This window comes from Heptranchias perlo, chromosome 13, assembly GCF_035084215.1.
Source record: "Heptranchias perlo isolate sHepPer1 chromosome 13, sHepPer1.hap1, whole genome shotgun sequence".
Classification (NCBI taxonomy): domain Eukaryota; kingdom Metazoa; phylum Chordata; class Chondrichthyes; order Hexanchiformes; family Hexanchidae; genus Heptranchias; species Heptranchias perlo.
In genome coordinates, this window is record NC_090337.1 from 39,091,693 (window position 1) to 39,117,058 (window position 25,366).

Genomic DNA, 25,366 nt, shown 5'->3' on the forward strand with positions numbered 1-25,366 from the left:
ATGCACGTCACAGTGGACATGAATGACACAATAAGGTAACTTACTTAAATATCAAAGAAATTCACTACAGGCATTTTAATTCATGAAAAATAATATTTTAAAAACATCACTTTACAATAGTCTGCAAAAAGCATAGTGCTGAATATCAGAACATGACAGGGAGGGAGGAGAGAGAATTTCAGGGAGATAACCCTAAATGTCCAGTGTTCTGGAACAAAAATGGCAAATTTTAATCTTTCATCCATTATGGACCTAGGAATTTTATTTGCTCTTAACCCGCTGTGGTGTGGGTTAAATTTTCTCTGCTTATTTTTTAGTCCTTACAGAAATGTCTACATTTACTCACTGGAGATCATTTTTAAGTCAGCTTCCTGATGGAGAGCATCACTCGCCAGTAATGCGTATTGGGAATTTGGGTGCACACTACCCACAAATTTCCAACAATTCATTCCAATAATCAGAAAATTGTGGGCAGTGCACACCTGAATTTCTGATATACATTTACGGTTGGTGAAGCTCCCAGCCAGGAGTGCAGACTCAAAACACTACCCCAAGTGTGCTTTACATGAAGCTTTGGTGTATAACTAATGTACAATAAAACACCAATTTAAAATGTACCTGCAGTAATACTGCTGAATCACCTATTAATCCCCTTAATAGGCACATACATGCTATCACGGTTAGTCAGTACCTCAGACCAGCTGTGACATGTGCCAATTGTAGCGCTAATTTAAGGAGCGAGCAGATCTTAAAATGTCCACTTCACGTGGTATGAGGAAATAGCAAAAGGCAGGTCAAAAAAAGAAGCAACTAAACAGTATCCAGCAGGTGTAAGGGGGAATCTCATAGAAGGTAAACTTGAACCCCAATTTTAACCCATCCCACCCAAGATTGTCCAATTTATACCCCGCCTGAATTTACACTCCTTTGACTTCAGTGGAGCAGAAAATCGGGCGAGGTGTAAATTGGCACCCATCCTGAACCCGCCCTTTTCTTGCTGGGTGAGTTATGTTAAAATCGGGGCTTTGGTGTCTACAACCCATCTCACTTGGAAGAATTTGAAGAAGGTGTCCAACTTCAAGAAAATGCCAAGGTAAGCCATACAGACCATTGTCAATTATCCCACGTTGCTTTCAACAGTCTACACTATTTAATCAGCAGAGGGACAGCATTGCCATGGGCCTTACTGAGTTATTTTCTAACTTTGGGCTTATGGGCCATTGAAGAAACATAAGCGTGAACTGGTGAACAAATCACTTACATCATTGCACAAGACATCGCAAGTTAATCTAGACAGACTTGCAGTTTTTACCACCAGCATCATGAGACAAGGGTTTTCTGCTCTCTTCAATGGAAATAAAAATTGGATGAGATGTAAAACAGGCTGCCGACTCACTATCACCCATTTTACACTATCGTGCAAAGTCAAGATATACCCCTTGATCTGTAAAGCAAGTAAATTCTGAGTAAATTGCACCTTTTGGTTTAATTGCTCTTTATTAAACAAAAGAATGTCAATACGAGGTCAGTGTCTTAATGTGCACTACACCTGTTTACTATTTGAGGGATTGTGGACAAAAGTTGGTGCTCACTTTATTAGTGCCAACTAACAAAATGACTATACCTTAATGTGTGAACTAGCTCGAACATTCAGAGCAAATTAAACCCCATGGTGTAAAAGCCTGTTTACAATCCTCCCTAAAATCTCAGTTTATTCAGCACAATTTTAATAAATAAGTGAATTGAGTTTCAGTCAGTCACTAACACAGCTTTGAAATTTTGCGGGTCCTCGGGCTAAAGCAACAATTTCAATGAAATCTAAGAAGGGGAAAAGCATGGATTTTTTTTTATTTGTTCATGGGATCTGGGCGTCACTGGCGAGGCCAGCATTTATTGCCCATCCCTAATTGCCCTTGAGAAGGTGATGGTGAGCCGTGAGGTGTTTGAAGTTACCACATCCAATGAATTTTAAAGAGAATTCAAATGACCGTTTCTCTTTTCGAATGAATAAACAATGTCATTTTTACAGACACGGGAGTGAGTTTTTTAAGGCAGCTCACATTAATGACACCATCGGCATGAAAGCCTTATTGACAAGTGAAGATTTTGACCCTTACATTCGAGGTGAGTGTTTATTCAATAAAAATTAGAAATTTGATTTCTGTTTGTAGCATTAATTTTGCTTTTCCTTCCCACCATTTACCAGTCAAGAAGCTGGTAAGACAACTATCTGTAGATGTCTGCCAATGGCATTCCATTGCTGTCTCAGAACAGATGCATGCGAGTAGTCCAGGTTAATTGATCCATGTTTATCTCTTCAATTCTGACCCAGAAATACCTCATCTCTGTGGCACTTTACCCTAAAGTCTCAACTGAGATTACAATGTCACTTTATGAGGAATCATGAAGAACACGTTCCATCACTTTGCTCTACGGGTTCAGCATGGTTCAGCCTGTGTCCTTTCTTCCTTATATTTCCTTGCAGCAGTCACCCACCACTGTGTAACCTCTTTCAGACAGATAATTGGGTTGGCCAGGCTGCACTCTATGATCACACAATACATTTGCTTCTTGTAGCATGGGAAGCCCATTAATCCGAGCTTTACACTTAGTAGCTTGAACAAGAATGAGAGGGAGAGAAAGATAAGCTTCCCAGTGATGCAACTTAAACCCATGATAGTTTAAGATGCATCACTGGGATGCAACTTAAACTATCCAATGTTGCAATATTTTAAGAGGTAAAATACATTAATTATGATATTACATCGACAATACAATTTGTAAACATAAGATAAACTCACCAAAACTAATGCCCCACAATGAATATAGGAAAACACCCCCTAATGCCACATATTCTGATTGGATCAACACAGAGATTTCTGGCAGATGAATCCCGCCTATCATAACTGCAGTTCCTGGTGCACCTATCTGGCATTGAGAATGGGGAACTGCCTTGAAAGTTTTGGATCAATACGGAGGCATAGCAGACCTGTAGCATCTGCTGTAAGGACCTCTACATAGGGATGGCATTGATAATGGCAGTCAAGATCTCCTCCTTCCTCAACAGTTATGCCTGTAATGCAGTTATGCCTCTTTGAGGCTAGAATGTAGTCTGAAAATCAGTCAATCTTCTTCTCATAGATTTATCAAACAAGTGACTGCTGTATTGTTCAGAAGGGTTAGCATTTGCAGCTCCTTTCCCAGTAAATAATCCCCATCTTCAACAAGAGAGAGTCTAAACACCTCCCCTTGACATTCAATGGAATTACCATCATCGAATCCCCCACCATCAACATCTTGGGGGTTGCTATTGACCAGAAACTCAACTGGACAAGCTGCATAAATGCCTTGGCTATTAGAGCAGTTCAGAGGCTGGTTATTCTGAGGCGGTTAGCTCACCTTCTGACTCCCCAAAGCCTCTCCGCCACCTACAAGGCACAAGTCAGGAGTATGATGCAATACTCTCCACTTGCCTGGATGGGTGCAGCTGCAACAACAGTCAAGAAGCTCAACACCATCCAGGACAAACAGTCCACTTAATTGGCAGCCCATCCACCACATTAAACATCCACTCCCTCCACCACCGGCACACTGTGACTGCAGTGTGTACTGTCTACTGGACGCACTGCAGCAACTCGCTAAGGCTTCTTTGACAGCACCTGATGACCTCCACCACCTAGAAGGACAAGGGCAGCAGGTGCATGGGAATACCATCACCTCCAAGTTCCCTTCCAAGTCACTCACCATCCCAACTTGGAAATATATCACCGTTCCTTCATCGTCTTTGGGTCAGAATCCTGGAACTCTCTACCTAACAGTATTGTGGGAGTCCCTTCACCACATGGACAGCAGTGGTTCAAGAAGAAGGCTCACCACCACCTTCTTAAGGGCAACTAGGGATGGGCAATAAATGCTGGCCTTGCTAGCGATGCCCCCATCCCAAGAATTAATTTTTAAAAAAGCGTCAGTAGCTTGGCACAACTGTGCAAATTGATTTAATGGCTAGATTCCCCAAAGCCCAGGGGATCTTTGAGGGTACCCATGTATTCCTTCAGACTTAATAAAGGTTTTTAAAGTTATAAAAAGTTTTTGTTAAGTGAATATGGAAAGATTATTTTCTGTGGTTGGGTAGTCACTGACTAGGGGATCATCAATTTAAAATTGTCACTGAGGATAGAGGTTAGGAGAAATTTCTTTACATGGAGAGTTGTTAGAGCACAGATTGCTTTACCATATGGAGTTCAAGCAGAGACCATTGCATCTTTAAAGGGAAGAGAAGATAAACATTTGAAGCAGTGGAAGTTACAAAGCTATGGAGAGAGACCAACTCAGCAGAATAGTTATGGACTATTCAAGCAAAAAGCTGGCAAAGACACAATGGACTGAATGGTTTCCTTCTGTTCTGCAAACTTCTTTGGCTCTAATTGTTTTGACCTTTTTCTATGTATTTGTTCTGAAGCTAATATTCAAAAATACCTTTTAAAGGGAATTTAGAAGAAACAATACTGCATTCAGCAATGTTCAATGGCAATAAAGAAATTGCAGAGTTCATTCTGGATAGGATACCATCACTGATCAATGAACCAATGACTTCTGACATGTACAAAGGTAAAATGCATTATATCCATTTTTTATTAGGTTTCATAGTAAATAGTACAGAAGCCCTAATTTACTAATTCATAAGTCTTGTAAATACATTTACATTATTATTTTATGATGTGTTCTGAAATACATAGTAAAATTACTGTTGCGGGATCATTAAATATACAAGTAATCAGCAACATTGCGCAATCACCTTTATACAGAAATTGTTATCTGCCAAGAAACACTTTTATGTTGCATAGTATTAGAGTGCACTTGAGCCTTTAAATATATGACTGTCACCAATACTAAGTCTTAACTACATTTGTGTTTGTAATGCATCCCTTCCCTCATCATCCATTGTTCTGCATTTGTCCAAATGAACATACTTGAAAGACCGAGCAAGAATGCTCGTAATGTGTAAAATGGCACTATCAACTATTTAACGCATAACGACAAAGTGGGACCAGCAGGGAATGGTGGCCTGGTAATTATAATCCAGAGTGTTAAACTCTCAACTGGTAATCCACAATTGGAGTTCCAGGCTCAATGATATTTACTTAGACTCAGATGGGGGAGATGGTGGGGGGGGGAGCAGGGGGAGGGGGGGAGTGGTCATTACGTTCCTGGTCGTTAGAGATATTGAAGGGGACCATTCCCACTCTGTTTGAAACCAACTTCTGGTGGATCATCCAAAAGATAGCATTGGTAGCACCCATTGAGTTATTTGTGAGTAGCACTGTGCCACCCTTCTAAATGAGAAGTACATCCTTAAAATACCACACTAAATGGAGGGCAGGAAATTTTAGGGCAAAACAAAAACATTAGTGCACTGTGAACCATTACTAGTGTAGTGGCTTTTCTTAGTCTGTTTATATGAATGAACTGTTTCTAGTATCGCTTTCAATTTTTTTTCAATCTATAGGTGAGACACCAATGCACATTGCTGTTTTGAAGCAAGATGTGGAAATGGTAGAAGGACTGTTGAATCGAGGTGCTGATGTGATAAATGCACGAGCAACCGGTTCCTGTTTTGTTCCAGGAGAGGAATGTCAGTGTTACTATGGTAAGGTCTAGTTTGTCTGATTATTGAAGTATTATTGTGGATTGCTGAAGGTTGAAGATTCTTATGTATCTGTAACACAATTCTATAGTTGTTTGTGAGTGTAATGTTTCAATATATCCTCAGTAACTTTTTATTATCCAACCTTGTTCCCAATTGTTTCAGAATTATATCTGCATAATTCATTTTATTAAAACACTTGGCCTATGAAATATCTATTCAGTTTCCTTTAAAAATGTTTCAAATCTGTGAATAAATTGTCCTCTAGTTAGCGTTGCTCAATAAACTTGATGTGGAGATGCCGGTGATGGACTGGGGTGGACAAATTTAAGGAACCTTACAACACCAGGTTATAGTCCAACAAATTTATTTTAAAATCACAAGCTTTCGGAGATTATCCCCTTCGTCAGGTCAATAAACTGACAGTCATTTTCAGTAACATGCAGGAAGTCACATTAGCTTTACATAAGAATATGACAAATATTGAATTCTTTTTTTTGAAGTAATAGTTAAAATATAGGTACCAAAAGATTTGAAGAATGAATCTCAGATGTGCAACAATCAATAATGTTCCCACTTTTTGATAGGAAGCACTCGGTTGCAAAAGTGAGCATATGACTGATTAATCAGATGGACAATCTGAACACTGAGCGAAGAGTCCTGAGACCAACACTTTGGCTTCACACCAGGAGAATTAAATCCAGGCCAATGGAAAGCCAAAGTTTAAAAGTGCTGAAAATCCACCCCACCTTGGAAAGTTTATAAACATACTTTTGACTTTTTTTTAATGTCACACAAAAAAAAACACTCTCATCCACTTTCTTGTAACATTAAAAAGTAAACAACCTGGGAGTGAAGCCCAGTGCGAGGTACAGCAAGTAGATTAACTGGGGCCTGTCAACAGTGCGTTGCATTGTAGATATACTGGTCTGAGACGGCAGCATTACATGTTATTTATTAATTCTGCAACCCTCCTGTGATATTCATTACTGTCTTCTCAACAGTTACCGTTAATGTGTTAGTAACCTGCTTTAAATGCCTCACTCATACTGCACAGAAATATTCTTGATATGAATTATGACTGTGGTGTTCGTGTTAGATCCACAAGATTAAAGGCTCAGCAGCAGAAATGCTTTTGCTGTCAATTTTTCATTGATGATAGAGTTTTGACCACATTTTTTTATTACCTGCAGGTGAATTTGTGTTGTCGTTTGCGGCATGTGTCGGCAATGAAGAGATTGTCAGAACTCTTATTAAGCACAGTGCTCCATTAGAAGCACAGGATTCCTTAGGTAAATATTTCATCATTCATTAACCACCAAGTATTTGTCTTCTACTTCATGTATAATTATCTTTGGTAACTTAATTCTTTCCTCTCAAAGAGTACAAAACCAATTGTGAATTACCATTGCAAATAATAAAGTCTTGAGGTGTTTAGCTGGGTTAGACACATTTATGTGCTTTTCTTTTAAACACAACAACCCTGGATAACAGTACCTTCCATAATAAAATTAGAATGATTCCATTCAGTAAATACAAACCATTAACTTCTTGTGGACTCATTGAGGGCTCCTCCTAAGAAATGTATTATGGGAATAGCTACATAACTCAATGCAGTTATTGTACTGCACTGAAATTCCTGAAATCCTTACATACACGCATTACCACTCGGACTGCAGTTGTTCAAGAAGGCGGCTCACCACCACCTTCTCAAGGGCAATTAGGGATGGGCAATAAATGCTGGCCTTGCCAGCGATGCCCACGTCCCATGAACGAATAAAAAAAAATTAAGAAAACCAGCAAAAACTGATCAACAACTTCAAAAAAGATGATGTAGTACCAGAAACAAACCTGTTTACAACCTTTTGCCAAACAAATTACACTAAAAGTGCAGTGGAACATGGGCTGATCATAGCTCAACCTGCAGGTATACCTAACATTCACTCATTTTATTGCAGAGAGAAAGGGGGGACTTTTAACCTCCCACCGCAATGGGTAGGAGAGGGTTGGGGGAGTTAAAAATTAAAAATCGCGTAACTTGACCCCAACCCACGCATGCGTGCCTGTCGCCATTTTTACAGCGGTGGGTTGCGTGCCGTGTCTGTGTCCCGCTTTCAAGAGGCAGGACAGTTCATTATGATATTTAAATCAGGCTCTCACAGTGCAGTTGCGAGCCTAATTTAAATTTAATGCTGACCGGCCAGGTTTCCCACCAGCCCCTCCAGCAAACCTTCTGCCGCCAATGGCTGACACCCCCCTTCAAAACCCGCAATCCCAAGCCTTATGTCCCGCAAACTTTCCCTCCCTCCCAATTGCTGGTCCAACCCCACCCTCCCCCTATGCTCCGTGAAAAGTGCTGACCGCCACCCCCCCCCCCCCCCCCAATGCCCTGCTATCTTTGCCGATTCCCCCCCTTGTTCCCCTGCGATCTTTGCCGACCCCTCCCTTATGCCTTATGCCCCGCGATCTTTCCCGATTGCCGGGGCCATCCCCAACGGTCCCCGGCTGCGGCCTTCTACCGCATGCTTTCCCGCCCCGCAGCCGGTCAGCCTGTCAATCTGACCGTCTGCCGGGCGGGAATTAAAAAATGGTAATGAGTGCTTCGGCCGGACCTCCGCCTTCTCAAGATTTCCAGGTTCCCCCCCCACAAACACGATCCCTCGCTCCTTCCCCGCCTCCCTGTAAATATAGGGGCCAAAGAAAAACTAAGTACACAAAAATGCAGTTTACAACAGTGATGGATTTAGAAATTACTCAAGGGGCATGAGATTTATTTTCTTGGAGAATCTAGGAGTATTCCCCACAGGAAGTTTTGATTTTTGGCATTTTATTTTTTGCATTTTCTGGCATTTTTGAGGAACTACATTGTTTTTCAGTTCAGCTGCACAATATTTTGGAACTAAGTTGTGGGTGCCAAACGAGTACTCATCTGTCTTATGCAGAGAGGCAACAGGATTTTATAGGAAAAGGAAAAATTACACTATATCGTGCTTTTCTAAAGTTGGGGCAGGGTAGAGGGTGCTTTATTCAGCATCCAACTGTGCCTTGAGAGTGCTTGAGGCTGACACTAGTGAGATTCTTCTTGCACTTCTGACACTCTTGGACTCCATCCCACGCACACTTCCTCCTACCTGCATTCTCATCGTGTTGAAATCAAGAATGATCCTACTCCAACTCATTTTTTTCCTATATCTCAAAACAGTGGAACTCTATACTTCAGGCAGTATTTTCTTTCTTCTACAATCTTCAGGCTTTTGAAAATCAAGCTTGGCATCATTTGTCATGACTTATTTATTTCATCTTCTTTTCTACAATTTCCTATCTTGATGATATTCTTAATCACAGGTCTTACCCTTCATCCAGATTTCTCAATAAAAAAAATCTCAACCATTACATATCAAAATTTAAATTTAAATCAAATAAAAGGTAAACTGTAGCAATAACTATAAACTTTCTTCTATCATTACAAAGGGTGAGAATGCATGATATTTCTTTGAATGTATAGACATCTGAAGGGAGAAGTTAACTGAAATCCCACGTGGAAATAATTGGGTCTGGTTTAGCCATGTTCAAATGAACCTAAATTAACCATATTGAGGTGACTTGGGGTTTTCAATTTGATTGACGAGCTCACTCACATAATTTAGATTATTGCCAACATGTTTCTAACAGAGAGGAACCCACAAGGAATAAATATTAACTTGTCGTTTTCCCTTCAGAAGATAAACTGCTTGTGTATGATTAGAAATTAGAATTCTTTTGGACAGGTAATACAGTGCTTCATGTGTTGGTTATACAATCGGAAAAAGAACAGATGAATTCCATGTATGATCTCATCACATCATTTGTGTCTGAGGAACAACAGCCAAGTCTTGAGAACATTGTGAACAATGATGGCTACACTCCACTGAAGCTTGCAGCAGCTGAGGGTGATTTGGAGGTAAGTGAATTGTGGCTCCGTAATGAAATATGAAGTTACTGTTCACTAAACTGTACAAGAGGAGAGATTTTGTTCATTTAAGGAGCCTATTCATTATGGGCACACATCACCTCAACAATGTGAATATTGAAGTTTCTTATGGAAACGAGTTAGTTCTTAGCCACACTCCTCGGTAAGTTCTCCAATATATATGTCACTTTAAAGGATGAACTTGATTTTATTGTGCAATGGAAGATATCCTTTTCAGTACTTAGTCTATCTATAGTTGCATTATTCAGCGCAATCTGTTATGTAACTTTCAGAATAATTACTTGCATTCACATAGTCTTTATTGTATTTTTTTCCTTTCCAACTTTTTGGCCATTAATATTATTTACATTACTTTCAGATCAGTTACTATGGGAGAAGCAACATTAATAAGTTCTACACATTTCAAAACAAATGTTGGAAGATGTTTAGTGAACTCCAGTTGAAGTCAAATCAGTTCAAACCTTTCTTTAAAAATTGTATCTAATTTAATTTGATACTGGTTTTAATATATTGATTGAACTTTATTCTGTAGATGTTCAACTATTTGGTCCAAAAACAGAAGAAAATATACTGGACAATGGGGACAATTTCTTACTGTGTTTATGATCTCACCAACATTGATACATGGGGTGACAAAAAATCAGTTCTGAACATCATAACAACAAGCAGGAATAGAGAGGTAACCATCAGGAATGAACCAGCCTGTTCTTTGCTGTAATTATCAATTATACCATACATTTCCATGGGATAATTTACCATTTTCTTTGACTTTGACTTCTTTACTGTGCAGATGCATAAATAAGTATTCCCATTCTTAATGTGTATGGACTTCAGTAAAGATTGTGGCCATACTGGTAATGGCTCCCCACTCCAACCCTATATTTAGCAGCTCAGCCAATGATCTTTAATTTTAGTTGATTTCATAAAAATGTTTTCACTTCTCATCACAGAGCTATAAATTTAAACTAGTTTCATGACACATAATGAAATGTAATATTTTGGCAATTTTCTTGCTGTTAATATTTAACTCCATGCTCTGGGAAGTTTTAACATGGTGAGCAATTACCTCTGGAAAGAGGCACTTAACACGACCCAGTAGAGATTATCAAATGATCATTGTCTTTGCAATAGTTACCCTGAATAAAACTATAAAATAAATTAAATATGTAGTCAAAGAACATGTAATAGCAGCTGTGAAATATGACTAATATTCCACTCATGTTGATAACTCATTTATCATTTAATTGCTTTTGTACACCAAGGGTAGTTACTTCAATCCTTGAGTTTAATTGAGTATTCTTACAAGAAAAATAGTCATATTTATCACTAGTGTAGTCTTTGAGTATTACCTATATTTTTCAGGCAAATATTTGAACACCTCAACTGCCATGTTCAGGCAAGCAGAGACCTGAAATTCCTCCTTCAATGAAAAATGAAAATATTTTTCTTCAGCATTAGTGACCTAATAAAATTGATAGAACAGGCATATTCCACTTTTTCTCATGGGTATGCTTTGGTATATGATTTAATATGCAAGTGAACTTGACTGAACAATCGATAAGCGATGGAGGTACAAGTAGCTATCCTCGTCAGTCTCACTTATGTAACATAAATCATTTTTCATGACTGATCATGATAGAACCGTCATAGATTTAATGATTTTGAATTCCCTGTAGAAATGATCAGATAGACACTAAGTTGTTTTTTTGTAGGTTCATAAACTCATTGATGCTAAACCAGTGAAGGAATTACTGCATCAGAAGTGGATTTCATATGCAAAAAAGTATTTCCTAATATGGATGTTCTCCTATAGTATGTACATCATCATATTCACCATTTCAAGCCTGTACCGGCCCTTGAAGCCAGTTCCACCTGGCCAATTTGGTGACTACGTCATTAAAACACAAAAGACTTTAGCAGTAAGTATAGTACAGTATTATAATGGCCAATAAAATGTTTGTGATGAAAGCTTTTGAGGGGAGTATTTGACAGTTTTCTGCTAAATACACACATCTTATGTTTTACGTTTCATAGCTGTGTTAATCTTAAAAAAAATTAAAGTGAGTCTTACACTAAGTTTTTGAATTGGTACAACCTTCCTCTCTGAAATACAGTGACAAATCACTGTTATCCTAAAAGGAAGACTTTCATGGATACTGAGTTACCCCTCAACTGTTGGAATGTCCAAGAAGCTGCATATCTAGGTAAAACAAGTTGGAATGAGAGATCCTGTCCCAGCTGGAAATGTTCATGTTTTGGTCAATGCCGAATGCATTTTACAAGAAAGGACAAGGAGGATTATCTAATAAAGAATTTAAATTCAAGCAGATCAAGAGGACTTGATAATAAATGTCAGAAGTTGTAGGCAGAAGCAGTTAATTGGAAAAGTAGATGGGTGGAATAAAATTTTCAATTATCACAGCTATTATGTAATTACATTGTTTCATAAGATATTGTCAGTCACAGCTGTTAAAAGCATTTCATTATGAATTGATGGTAGGGTGCTGGTGCTAATAAATAGATATGTCCCAACTCATCATCTCTGGTAAGGTAAAAAATAAAAAGATGAATGTAAAGGTTTGCGTGTGTGCGAAATAGTATTGTGGATGTTGTGACAGTCAAGTCCATCAGCTAATTTTTTTCTTCTTCATTGGCTAAATGTCTTTTCTTTCTCATTGGTTAAGGTTCTCTTTTTATCCTTTCTATTTGGTTATTCTGCTTTTATACTGTATGAAACAGCACAAAGTAATGCACAATATACAGATGTGCTGGACTTAAATGTGAAGAGAGTCATTGAATACATTCAAGGCTGAGTTAGACAAATTTTTGATCAGCAAGGGAGTCAAAGGATATGGGGAAAAGGTGGGAAAGTGGAATTGAGGTAAAAATCAGATCAGCCATGATCTCATTGAATGGCGGAGCAGGCTCGAGGGGCCGAATGGCCTACTCCTGCTCCTATCTCTTATAGTCTTATGGTCTTATATAGATGGTTATCATAGTTCACCGATGATACCAAACTGGGAGGAATAGAAAACTGCCAGAAAGAATGCAAGAGACCACAACATAAACAGGCTAGGAGAATGGGCAGATAAGAGGCCAATGCAGTTTAAAACAGAATGAAAATGTACGTTAAATGTTAAATTCTCAATGCAGCAGAGGGGACAAAGGGATCCAGCATGCAGATGTATAAATCCTTAAATTTGAGTTGAACAGATTAAAAACTCTATTAAGGAAAATGGGATGTTGAGGCTTATATCAAGCAAAGAAACTGTGGTTAGGCCACCTCAAATAATATATGCAGTTTTAGGCTCCTCACTATAGGAGGGATATAATAGCTCTGGAGAAAGTGCAATGCAGATTTACCAGGATGATACCAGGGATGAAAGGTCTGCAATACAAGCAAAGGCTAAAGCAACTTGGACTGTATTCTCATAAGTGATGATCAATGCTAAATCAATTACTGTATTTGATTGATTGCTTAAAGAGGAATATAAAATGGCATGGGGCGAAAGCAGGAAAATAGGATGTGACAGAGCTAATGCAGTACAGGCAAGAAGGGCCAAATGACCTCCCATTGTGCTAAGATTTCTATGGGGCTGATTTCATCTCCCCCCCTCCAGCCACCTTGCGGGAACAGGGTGGCAGTGCAATGAAAATAACGGCATAACACTTTTTTGGCCATTCCTTCCAGTGTCAAGGTCTCTGCCATTTCGATGGGAGCCTTGAAATGGGAAGCCCAGGTGTCCATTGGAAACAGGTAGGAGTCTTGTTAGCCCATTCAAATTAGGGCCCTATCATTAATAGGACAAATCAATGAAATGTAAATCAAGTGGGTTCTATAAAGGCTGCGTGATCTGCCCCGTCTGATTACTGCCTCCTGGTATTGTCTGATCACTAGCTAAATACTATTGTCAATTCAGCAATTAATGTATGTTTAGTAAGTGTCAGGATGTGGCACATAGTGGAGTTAGCATTCCTAATCAGCAGTGTTGCTCAGTGTACTTATGGTGCTTACCTGTTTGTGACCCCAAAATTCAGATTATACCCAGTACAATTCATGTTCAGCAGCTGTCTTTTATGTTTGTGTATTATGCTATAAAAAGTTATTTGCATAAACCATAATAATTTATTTAAATAACTAAACATTTTAGGAATCATATCAAACAAAGGAAGACTACCTGAGACTTCTGGGTGAACTAATAACTATCGCTGGAGCACTGGTAATACTCATTGCTGAGGTAAGCTGAGAAGAGTTTACAGAATTCTTTATTATAAACCTAAAGTAGGGACCTGCCCATTCTCTCCAGTATTTACAAAAACATGTTTATAATGTAAATATTACCTTTGTTTCAGATCCAGCATTTATGCAAGATTGGTCCAAAAAATTACTTTGGGAATACGTCAATTGGAGGACCTTTTCCATTACTACTGTAAGAGCATAATCATTCTCTTTCATTCTTCCTGTTTGTGGGGATCTATTGGAATGTATCGTCAAAAGTAGTAATTGGTAATGTTCTGGCTTCCCACTGCCCAGGCCGCCCGCCTAAAACAGGCAGTAGGCACCTTGAATATGCTAATTGGGGGCCTAATGCCTATTTTAGAACCCCGATACCAAATTCAACACAAACCAGGCTCCAGTAAGTTTCTCTAGGTTTACATCAACCTAACCAGCGGTCTTTAAAGAGACCGCCGGAGTCCACCGAAGAACAGGTTAAGTTTTCATTTTTCAACTTACCTTAATGTGGAGCCAGAAGAAGCAGGAATGCTTCTCTTGATTCTACAGGAATACTGTGGGCTGCAACCTGGCCATGCTTGCCTCCATCTTGCCCCTTCCTAGATGTTGGCTCACCGTCCGAGCTAGCCGATTTTGAGAAGGCTCCGACCAGCTAGCTGCATCGGGATGCACAATTGGCGCCTGCAGCTCACTGTATTATGTAGATGCGACCCGAGGCCTAATTTCCTTTGAGCCTCAGCTTTTTATCAACGTGCGCGCCATCCATTTCATCCTGGTTTCCGATGCAAGACCAATTTCCCAGCCAGAGAGTATCAATGAAAGGTATGTTGTGAGGCTAGGGGGGGCTGTTGAGTAATGTCTGACAAAGCTCAGGATTTAGATCTCTGTTGAGACGAGAGGCCCAATTTTCAAATTAAATTGCGGGTGCGTTGGGGGTGGGGGAGCTGCGAAAATTGGAACATCCCGAGCAGGTGAGGAAGCCGGCACCAACCTGCCGACTTCTGGGTTTCCCACAGATGCGCCTGTGTGCATGCGCGCTTCCCGAATGCGGAAGTCCCGCCGGCAATTAAAGTTAAAGAACCAAATGTACCTCATTGAGGTACTTAAGGTACTTTATTTCTGACATGGTAGATAGTTAAACCGATTTTAAACTTACCTGGGCAGCTTTCCCACTGCTTCCGATTCACGCCTGGTGAAACCAGGATCAGGCAAAAATAAAGTAAATAAATTAAATAAAAAACCATTGCACAAAGTTAAAAAACAAAATAAACCTACCTTTCCACTGATGTCACCTGCACCCCCCTGTTCCAATGTCTGATGTCCCCCTCTCTGAAGTCCCCCTCTCCCCCCGATGTCTCCTTCTCAGTCCCTGATGTCTCCCTCTCCGATGACCCTCTCAGCCCCCGATGTCTCCCTCTCTGATGTCCCCCCGATGTCCCCCTCAGCCCCCCGATGTCTCCCTCTCTGATGTCCCCCCAATCTTTAGCGCCCTCCAGTCTCTGATCCAAGCGCCGGATGACGTCTTGCTCTCTCTCTTTCTCTTCCCCGCTGCCCCTTGGCGTTGCAGCTCTTGTCGGCAGCTAGCCTGTTAATCAGGCTGGCTGCCGGGGCATGAAACCCAGAAACAACTTTAATCACCATCAATTACATCGCAATCGAGTCGGAAAAGGTACTTTTTTTAAAATTCGGGTTTGTCACGCGCACCTTCACCAAACCCCCCCTCCCCCACGGCCACTGCCATCCCGCCACCATTTCAAAATTGAGCCCAAGGAGTAATAATAGTTTCACTATTGTCAATATCTAGACAATATAGTGAGGCAATTAAAGTAGCTAAAGTGCTGGGATATATAGTCAGCACAGTGAAATACAATTCTATTAGAGCTATGCTGAAGCTGAACAATGCACTGGTCAGTCCACAATGAGCTGTGTAGAGTTTTGGCTGCCATGCTGTGGAAAGGTGATGTACGAATTGGTGAAGGTGCAGAGAAAAATAACAAGAATGATTCCAAGTGTAGTAGGTTGAGTTATGAGGAAAAGGCCATGAGTACAAACTAGTAAAAAGTAAATTTATATATCAGAAGGAACTTCTTCATGCAAAGGATGGTGAATGTCCAGAATAATCTGTCAGGCAATGTAGAGGGAACACAAAAGTCAGGGGCTTTGAAATGCAATTGGATACTAGGCTTAAAAAATCAAGTACTAGAGCTTTGGTGGGTCAAATGGCCTTTTCTCATCCTTGACTTTTATTATCTTCTTATGAATTGTAAAGTGTAGTATCTATTTATCCTTTCCTTTATATATTTTTATTCATAAATTATTTGAGTTCATCAAAGTGATGGATGTCAGTGCTGGGAATTGAATATTTTCATACTTTTGGCACCAGTATCAACAATGTTGATCCCTTTATTCTGTCCCAACAAAGTCTCTCAACTCTAACTTTGAAAGGGTGTACCAGTGGTACATTTCTATTTTACACATTAACCACTCAAATGTGAGTTATATTTCCAATATAATAGAAAGAACAAAGAAGGAACTCCTACACTAATAGCCATTTCACGACCTCAGGACGTCCCAAAGCACTTCACAGCCGATGAAGTATTTTGAATTGTAGTCACTGTTGTAATTTAGGGAAACATGATGGGCCGGAGCTTGCGCAGGGCGGTGTGGCAACGATCGCGGCAGCATCCGCAAATTAACTTCACAAATGTACTTACTGCGAGCTCTGTGGCGTTGACTTGCGTGATTTTGAAGTTTTTAAAAAAAATGTGAGAGATCAACCCAGCCTCTGAACAGCGTGGATTGATTCGCAGGCGAAATATCTGTGAGAAAAGGAGACATGCCCACAAAATCTGTCAGGAAGAGAAGTCACACCCACAAGACTTCATTCATTCAAAGTAATATTCTGCAAGTCATTGTAAATAAAAATGTTCCTTTTTTTTAATACAAAACGAAAGAAATGATTGAATCAAATTAAAGAGGCAGAAGGGAAAAGTTAAAAAAAAATGTTAATTTTAAAATTTTAACTTTTTTTAAATGACCAACTTCTATTAAAATAAGGTGTAATATGAGACTCCACATTTTAAAATTTAATTTTTAGTTATTTGGCAGTCATAAAGAGTTATCACACTATTAAAACTTAGGTTAGACGTGGTATTTTCAAGTGTACCTTTTGATGGCGTAATTAGTAATGTTTCAGCTGGGCGGATGAGCAAATTTGTGATTTTTCAATGATTTCTATGATTGTAGCCTACGATGGCCCTTTAATTCGCAGCTGTCAAATCGCCAGCGAACTGATAGGAACAAGTTCACGACTTACGCATTTTACTGCACCTGTGCAAATGTGGCAACTTGTTCCTTCGAATCGCCATAAAAAACAGATAGCGCTATTGAGCGCTTCGTTATTTCGGGAGCAAGTTCTGCCCCAGTGCTAATTATTGTCAAATTATTTGCAATTGTGTGCAATGAACCTGTTTCTAATTGAAACTAAGTTGAGATTGCCAATAATTCACAACTGTCACAACTGGCTTGTTCGAGAGACAACTGAATAGTGTAATAACCTACTGTACCACTCAGTCCCTCTATTCCACTTATCTTTAATTCAATTTTAAGACAGTGAATACTGAAATGTTAACAGATTAATGTAATTTCATTGATGAAAATATAATTGTTAAGAACTTTATTTGAATCCCCTACAGGTAGTCTTCTACTCCACACAATATTAGTTTGAAAACAACAACAACTTGCATTTATATTGTGCCTTTAATGTACTAAAACATCCCATAGCGCTTCACAGGAGCGTTATTAAACAAAATTTGACACCGAGCCACATAAGGAGATATTAGAACTCGTGACCAAAAGCTTGGTCAAAGAGGTAGGTTTTAAGGAGCATCGTAAGGGAGGAGAGAGAGGTAGAGAGGCGGAGAGGTTTAGGGAGGGAATTCCAGAACTTAGGGCCTAGGCAGCTAAAGGCACGGCCGCCAATGATGGAGTGATCGGGGATGCGCAGGAGGCAAGAATTGAAGGAGCACAGAGATCTCGGAGGGTTGTAGGGCGGGGGGAGGAGGTTACAGAGATAGGGAGGGGCGAGGCTATGGAAGGATTTGAAAACAAGGTTGACAATTTTAAAATTGAGGCATTCGAGGACTGGGAACCAATATAGGTCAGCCAGCACAGGGGTGATGGGAAAACGGGACTTGGTGCAAGTTAGGATAAGGGCAGCAGAGTTTTGGATGAGTTCAAGTTTAGGGTGGAAGATGAGAGGCCAGCCAGAAGGTAATTGGAATAGTCGAGACTAGAGGTAACAATAGCATAAATAAGGGTTTCAGCAGCAGATGAGCTGGGGCAGGGGCAGAGACGGGCGATGTTATGAAGGTGAAAGTAGGTGGTCTTCGTGATGGAAGCTCACCTCAGGGTCAAATAGGATGCCAAGGTTGTGAACGGTCTGGTTCAGCCTTAAACAGTGGCCAGGGAAATGAATGGAGTCGGTGGCTAGGGAACGGAGTTTGTGGTGGGGACTGAAGACAATGGCTTGTTATTTCCAATATTTAGTTGGAGGGAATTTTTGCTCATCCAGTACTGGATGTCAGACAAGCAGTGTGACAAATGAGAGACAGTGCAGGAGTCGAGAGAGGTGGTGGTGAGGTAGAACTGGGTGTCATCAGCGTACATGTGGAATCTGATGTGTTTTATGACAAGTAATAATTCCATGTTGAAAATATATCTGACATTTTATGATGGCTCATAATGCATTTTCCTATTGTTTCAGGGTCTGTTACTCCCTTTTGATTGCTGTGGCAGTTATCATGAGAATCCATGCTGATGCTGGAGAAGCAGTTCCGATCTCCTTTGCTCTGATCATTGGGTGGTGCAACACCATCTATTTTGCCAGAGGTTTCAAAACATTTGGGAAATTCTCTATTATGATACAAAAGGTAGGAATACAGACTGAGGTAATTTAGTAAAGACTGACAGGACTTGGCACATAATCTGTACTCTTCTTCGGTATCATTTACTGTATAAGAACATAAGAAATAGGAGCAGGAGTAGGTCATACGGCCCCTCGAGCCTGCTCCGCCATTCAACAAATCATGGCTGACCTTCTACCTCAACTCCACTTTCCCGCCCTATCCCCATATCCCTTGATTCCCTTATTGTCCAAAATCTATCTATCTCAGCCTTACATTCAATGACTGAGCCTCCACGGCCCTGTGGGGTAGAGAATTCCAAGGATTCACAACCCTCTGAGTGAAGACATTTTTCCTTGTCTCGGTCCTAAATGGTCGACACCTTATCTTGAGACTATGGGGGTGATTTTAAATCCCAAGAATGGGTGGGTTGGAGTTGAAAATAGTTGTTTTTTTGGTTGCAACCACAAACTTTTCGGACTTTGCATTCCCAGTGGGAAGCCTGTACTTTTACACGCCAACATTAAACCCGGAAATAAAGCCGGGTTGCGGTTGCGACTCAAAAAACAACTATTTTCAACTCCCGCCCCCAACCCACCCGTTCTTGGGTTTTAAAATCACCCCCTATGATCCAAAAGCCAGTTGCAACCAACAAATTACTTCTGAAGTGCAGTCACTGTTGTTATGTAGGCAAATTTAGCAGCTGATTTGCACACAAGGTCCCACAAACAGAAAATGAATGACTGGATAATCTGCATTTTAGTATTGTTAGTCAAGGGAGGAATATTGGTCTGTATACTGAGAGAACTTGATGCTCTTCATCTAATAATTCCATGGGATCTTTTACATATGCCTGATGAGATAGGCAAAGCCTTAGTTTAATGTCTGATCTGAAAGACATGCAGCATGCCCTCAGTACCAGATTCTGTAGTCAGGCTTGAACCCATAATCCTCTCACTCTTGCAAAAGTAATACTACTGATGGAGCCAAGCTGACACAAGTTGTTACGTTTTTATCACCGCTAATTTTCCCAGAAAAATTAATTTCCACCTGACTTTTAGGAAAATCCTCCCCCCCACCCCCCCTCAAAAAAAATTATCACTACAAAATTGAATGAGGTGACATTGAACTTTAGGCATTGTGCTAGCAACTTTTCTCAGCTACAATGGGCCAGTTGGAGTAACCAAGATGTTCAAATAAATAGGAAGTACACCATTTTTGAAAATAATTAATTTTATTTTTAATTGACCCAAATGATTTCCATTGAAACACTCAACTGGAGTCTTGTTCTGCTGAGGATAGAAGTCACACTATGCATGACGTGACAGGGAGCCTAAAATGATCATAATAATAAGCATAGGGCTAGCCTCTAATGAGAGAAGAAGAGAAATGTCCTGATGGGTCATTATTTCCAATGTTTGTTCTGTTTTCTAAGCCCTGGAAATAGCAACTGACCACCGGTTCTTTGTGGGCAGGAGGAGGAATGGGGGTGAATCAGAAACATGGTGGTAGAGACACTTCCACCAAATTGAAACTAAACTCTCTGGTGGTAGAGCAATGCTTCTCTTTATCATCAACAATAAAATTAAGTCCACTAAATGATAGAAGTGTTTTTGAATTGTCACAAATTTGAACAAAAATCAAGTGCTATTTTTCTCCATTAGAAAGTATCAAAAAACTACAATTAACATGTTTATTGTTGCAACCATATGCTTCTGAGGATATATAATGAAATCTAAGAGATCCATTCTGGACGTTGCATTGATGCACTTAATTTTTGCGAGTTCAATTGGCTCTTCCAATTCATTTGCCAAATATACCTCCCAGATTAAGGCATAAATTGTCGTAATAACAACAAAGTCTTCCATCCCTTTCTTTGGATATACTGTGGTAGATTTTCAAACTTCCCCAAGGAATAAAACTGGCATTGAAATCAATGGAAATGAAAATCAAACAGTATCTATAATGGGTGGCCAATCACAACACCTTTTATGCCAAGGGGCAAGTTGAAAATCTAGCCCATTAAATCCCAAATCAAACTAAACAAATGCATTTTTACTCCCAGTGAAACTTCTCATTTTAAATTTACTTTAAAGAGGGAAATAGATTATATTTATCACCTGTTATTTTGATCTAGCTATGGTTTTGTTCACAACATTTTTACTGATTAGTTGTTTGGAAAACACAAGGCAGAAGAAAAGTCTGAAATAGAGAATATAATTAGAGTTTAAATTCTGGATGTAACCCTTTCCACTGGATAAATGGGCATTGGATGCTGTTGGGACCTGCACTTAAACTTTGAGTTTTGAATGTGATACTTTATCGTAAAATAAAATAATCAAGATAAAAGATGGGACTCCATTTATTAATGAGTTTTAGACAAATATGCATGATTTTTTGAGGGGAAATTCATTTAGAGACTAAATTTATATATTTACCCTTTATATTTACATTCCTTATCATTAATGAGCTTAGGGCACTCTGTCATCTTGTATACTGAAACACAGTAAAATAATTTATGTAAAATTGTATCATTATACCTGAGCATCACATTTGTGGATTTTCATTTCCTCACAGCTAATATTTGGAGATTTTATGCATTGGTGCTGTCTGGTATTTATCTGCATCATTGGATTTACTTTTGGTATGTGCTTCATCTGAATAAATAACCAATTTTAATTCCTTTCTAATTATAAATAGAATGGGGGCCTGAAAAGCTCAATGTTTTGGTCTGGTTTTATAAGCTAAACTGTCGCTGGAACTTTAGAGTAGGACAGATGTGTACTCATCCCTACATTAATCTTCTGTATTTTTTTTAATTGTTTTTTAAAAAATAATTTTAATTGCAGAACTTCATGCATAAGGTCTGTGTATGCCCATTGTAATAGTGTAAGTGCCAGAATGTCAGGTGAGAGGAACCTTTTGTCGCACATATGCTCCACTTTATTAAAATTGTAGGGTTCATATATTCAGTTTGGTTAACAGGCCAGCCTCAGCTGTTTAATTTTTATGTTCCCACTGAAAATTTTCTAGAATCCCTTTGCCCTATACTGCTTAAAATGTAAAATGTATGTGACGTGATGTTAGCTATTATTATCAGTATTTTGACTTTACAAATATAACAATGATTTGCTGGGACATCTTTCAATTTCTGATCCCCTTTTCTTTTTTGTAGTATAAAGATTAGTAACAAATTCTGCTGGTCTCAGCCTTGTTTCTAATGTAATGTATGGCATGGAAGTGCCAAAAGTTTGTATCTAATTTAGCCATTTTAATTTATGTTGATCCTGGATAGACCTTACTGCCAACTGATAAATTACTCCAAACAATAAATAAAATAACATTTGGGATGCTGCAGTGTTTGTAGAAGTTTTAATTGAAAGCTCTGTAATTTCTTGAATGATTTTGTTTTTTATGTCTTTCCTGCAGCATTTTATACTTTGTTTCAGACTCTGGATTTGACATATTACCCATATTTTAGAGATTTTTCAATGACATTGCGCACCACATTTGAGCTAATGATGGGATTGATGGATATTCCTCTTCCTTATAACAAGCTAACTCCCACCAATATATATGTTGCCTATGTCATATATATGCTCGTTGTATATCTCTTACTGTTAAATCTGCTGATTGCGATGATGGATGATACATACTGGAGAATTGTACCGGAAACAGAGATACTATGGAAAGTGCAGGTAAAGTCTGCTTTCTTTTAATGTAGTTTGTGAGCTACAGCAGATCAAATAAAGCAGGTGGCAAGCAGCTAATGCGTTCAGAAGGGAGGTAATGTAATCCACACTGAGGCCTAACACTGCTTGCCCTTTTGGAATACACTGCTTTTGCCTTTGGCATTAGCCTGTGGAGGCCATATACCATGATATAATGGGCCCGATGTTACCAGGGCTGCGGGTTCTCGGCGGGGGGGCTATCGGGTACGTGGGTAACGCGCCCGGCGAAATCAGTCAACTCCCCGGGCGATCGTAGCATAATTGGAGCCACTTACCTGTTCTTCCGGGTTCCCCACTGCTGATCTGCGCGTCGGGCGGGCTGCGCATGCGCAGTAAGATTTGTCAGCTGGAGGAGCTCTATTTAAAGGGGCAGTCCTCCACTGACAGATGCTGCAACAAATAGGAAAAATTACAGCATGGAGCAGCCCAGGGGGAAGGCTGCTCCCAGTTTAATGATGCCTCACTCCAGGTATCAATACACGTGGTGAGGAGGAGGGGGAGGACAGAGATCTTCCCCCCCCCCGGCGGGCGGGAGGAAGCGGCCTGCCTCTGCCACCAGGAAGGCCTGGCTCGAGGTGGCAGAGGAGGTCACCTGCACCACCAACATATCGCCCACCTGCATACAGTGCAGGAGGCGCCCCAATGACCTCAGTAGGTCAGCCAAAGTGAGTACACTTACTCTTTCCCCTACACTCCGTCTGCCACATCACCGCCCCCACCCCACATCTCCTTCAGCACTGCCAACACTACTCTGTCACATCACTCCTCATACCCACTCAAACCTCATCCTCATCTTACCTGCACCTACTCACCTTGCCAGTACTCATCCTGCCACTACCACTCAACCCAATCCTCATACATTCTCATGGCTCTATCTCATACTCACCCTCTCGTGCATCTCTTTCACGGCCAACCTCACTCAACCTGCCACCACCTGTGCTGCAGCCACAGGGCATGCATCACATATGTGCAGTAGGCAGCGTAAGGCAAACGTGTCGTGAGCATGAAGGGGATGCACAAGGGTGTTTGAGGGTTTGTCATGGTTGTTACTTATATTGAATTTCTGACCAACTCACATTACATATATTGGCACCACTACTGCCATGTCTTCGCGAATCTTGTCTGGTTTGTGCAATAATGCCCTCTCCTGAGGATCACTATGAAGACCCACAACTGATGCCACCCATTGTGTCACTGCAGAGTGGGTGTAGGTGTATTTGCAGGGCTCTTTTGCACAGACGACTGAGAGACGTCGGCGATGTCCCCGGTTGCACCCTGGAAGGATGCGGAGGAGATGTTGTTGAGGGCAGTGGTGACTTTGACAGCGACAGGTAAGAGGTTGGTGCTCGGGCCAGCCAGGAGCAGCTCGGCATGAAGGAGGCTGCAGATGTCCACGACTACATGTCGAGTGACTCTGAGCCTCCGTGTGCACTGCTGCTCAGAGGTCCAGGAAGCTGAGCCTCGGTCTGTGGACCCTGTGGCGAGGGTAGTGCCCTCTGCGACGCATCTCTCTCTGTGGTAGCCCTCGCTCCTGCTGTGCAGGTGGATGTGTCACAGCACTCTGTTGTGGAGCGCCATTTGTCAGAGGTGGACGGCGTAGATGGCGAGGCTGGTGATGCTGTTCGCCGTCCGAGGAGGTCATGACTGCAGCTACGGCGGCCCCCATCCAGAAGATGTACATCTGAGGGGGTCCGCAAGGTAGGTACATGTCTCTGGACCCCGGGGTAAGTGTGCAAGTTGGTGACTTTGATTATCAGGAGGAGGGTGGTGGAGGCCAAACTTTGTCCAAAGTGACAGAGTGGCCTCCTGCAATAGGTGAGGGTCTCCTCCCCCCCCCCACCTGTCAAATGGACCTTTGCAGCTGCCACAGGCTGACAGCTGCAACAGGTCCATTTGAACTGGGAGTGTTTCCCCCAGTGTGGGAAACAGTCCCAGTTTGCTCTAAAATCCCACCCCTCCGCACATAATCCCTTAATAAGTCAGTTAATGACCTGAACAAGCAAAATAAATAGCTTCAAGTGGCATCCCGCTGGCTTTAATTGCCTGCGGGATTCCCACCAGCGGGGGCTGCGCGCGCACGCCGGCGCGTCAGTGGGGAACCGGGAAGTGCGCGGGTTCGAGGCGGGCTCCGGTCCCGCTCCGGGATTTCCCGATTTTCGGGGCCCCCCCCTGCCAGGAACGCACCCACTGGCGGGTGCTAAAATGCTTCCCAATGAATCAGTTTACTTCAAGACTTATTAGTCACCGTAGCAACTTAAAGCATAAAATCAGAATTGTTTTTTACTAGTAGGATAATGTCTAGTTTGTAATCAACCTAACTCATATTTTCAGCAAGGTTAATCAAAAGTTTTTTTCAATATCTGTTCCTGTAATCCTATAGAAATATAGACAACACACTTGGATTAATTTCCAGATCTCCTGTTGTCAGTATTTATGTGTGTACACACGCACGTTAGAATCGGGTGGAGAATCAAGGTTTTCATGTATATTGTCCAATCTTCTTATTTGCTTATTACTAATCATTTATCTTTTTCAGATTGCAGCTACCATGTTGCTTCTAGAGCAACGATTGCCAGCATTTCTGAAGATCCGCTCTGGAGTTCAAGGAAGATCACTGGGTTTTGATGATGACAAGTGGTACATTGGGTATTCAGAACATTACATTTCAGGATTTTTCTTATTCATAACTTCTGGGTTTGAAATATGTTTCTTTATTAAAAATGCAGTTTTGATAATAGGGTTGAAGAGATTCTTCCTGAGACAGAAGAAGGAGCTGGAATGAGAACACGGAAACATTCACAAAATATAAGATGGAATGTGGTTAGGAAAAATCTTGGAAAAATCATAACCATGGAAACTTCTTCTGAATCTACCTTTTTGTAG

The 25,366-nt window shown here is 40.6% G+C and overlaps 1 protein-coding gene across 1 annotated transcript; it reads left to right on the forward strand.

The window, feature by feature from the left end:
• LOC137331062 (transient receptor potential cation channel subfamily V member 6-like) lies at positions 1–25,366 on the forward strand. Its single transcript, XM_067994665.1, has 15 exons — positions 1–35; positions 2,030–2,124; positions 4,486–4,608; positions 5,507–5,647; positions 6,838–6,936; positions 9,412–9,584; positions 10,147–10,293; positions 11,327–11,533; positions 13,766–13,852; positions 13,968–14,044; positions 18,614–18,779; positions 21,330–21,396; positions 22,182–22,450; positions 25,020–25,129; positions 25,222–25,366. Exons 1-15 carry the CDS (start codon positions 1–3, stop codon positions 25,364–25,366), a joined length of 1,941 nt encoding a protein of 646 aa, XP_067850766.1.

Bases quoted from the DNA above. Each gene is read 5' to 3' on its own strand.
- LOC137331062 (XM_067994665.1), top strand. From the start codon at position 1: ATGCACGTCACAGTGGACATGAATGACACAATAAG. The intron at 14,045-18,613 runs GTAAGAGCATAA...CTATTGTTTCAG, and splicing joins GGACCTTTTCCATTACTACT to GGTCTGTTACTCCCTTTTGA. The intron at 25,130-25,221 runs GTATTCAGAACA...TTTTGATAATAG, and splicing joins GATGACAAGTGGTACATTGG to GGTTGAAGAGATTCTTCCTG.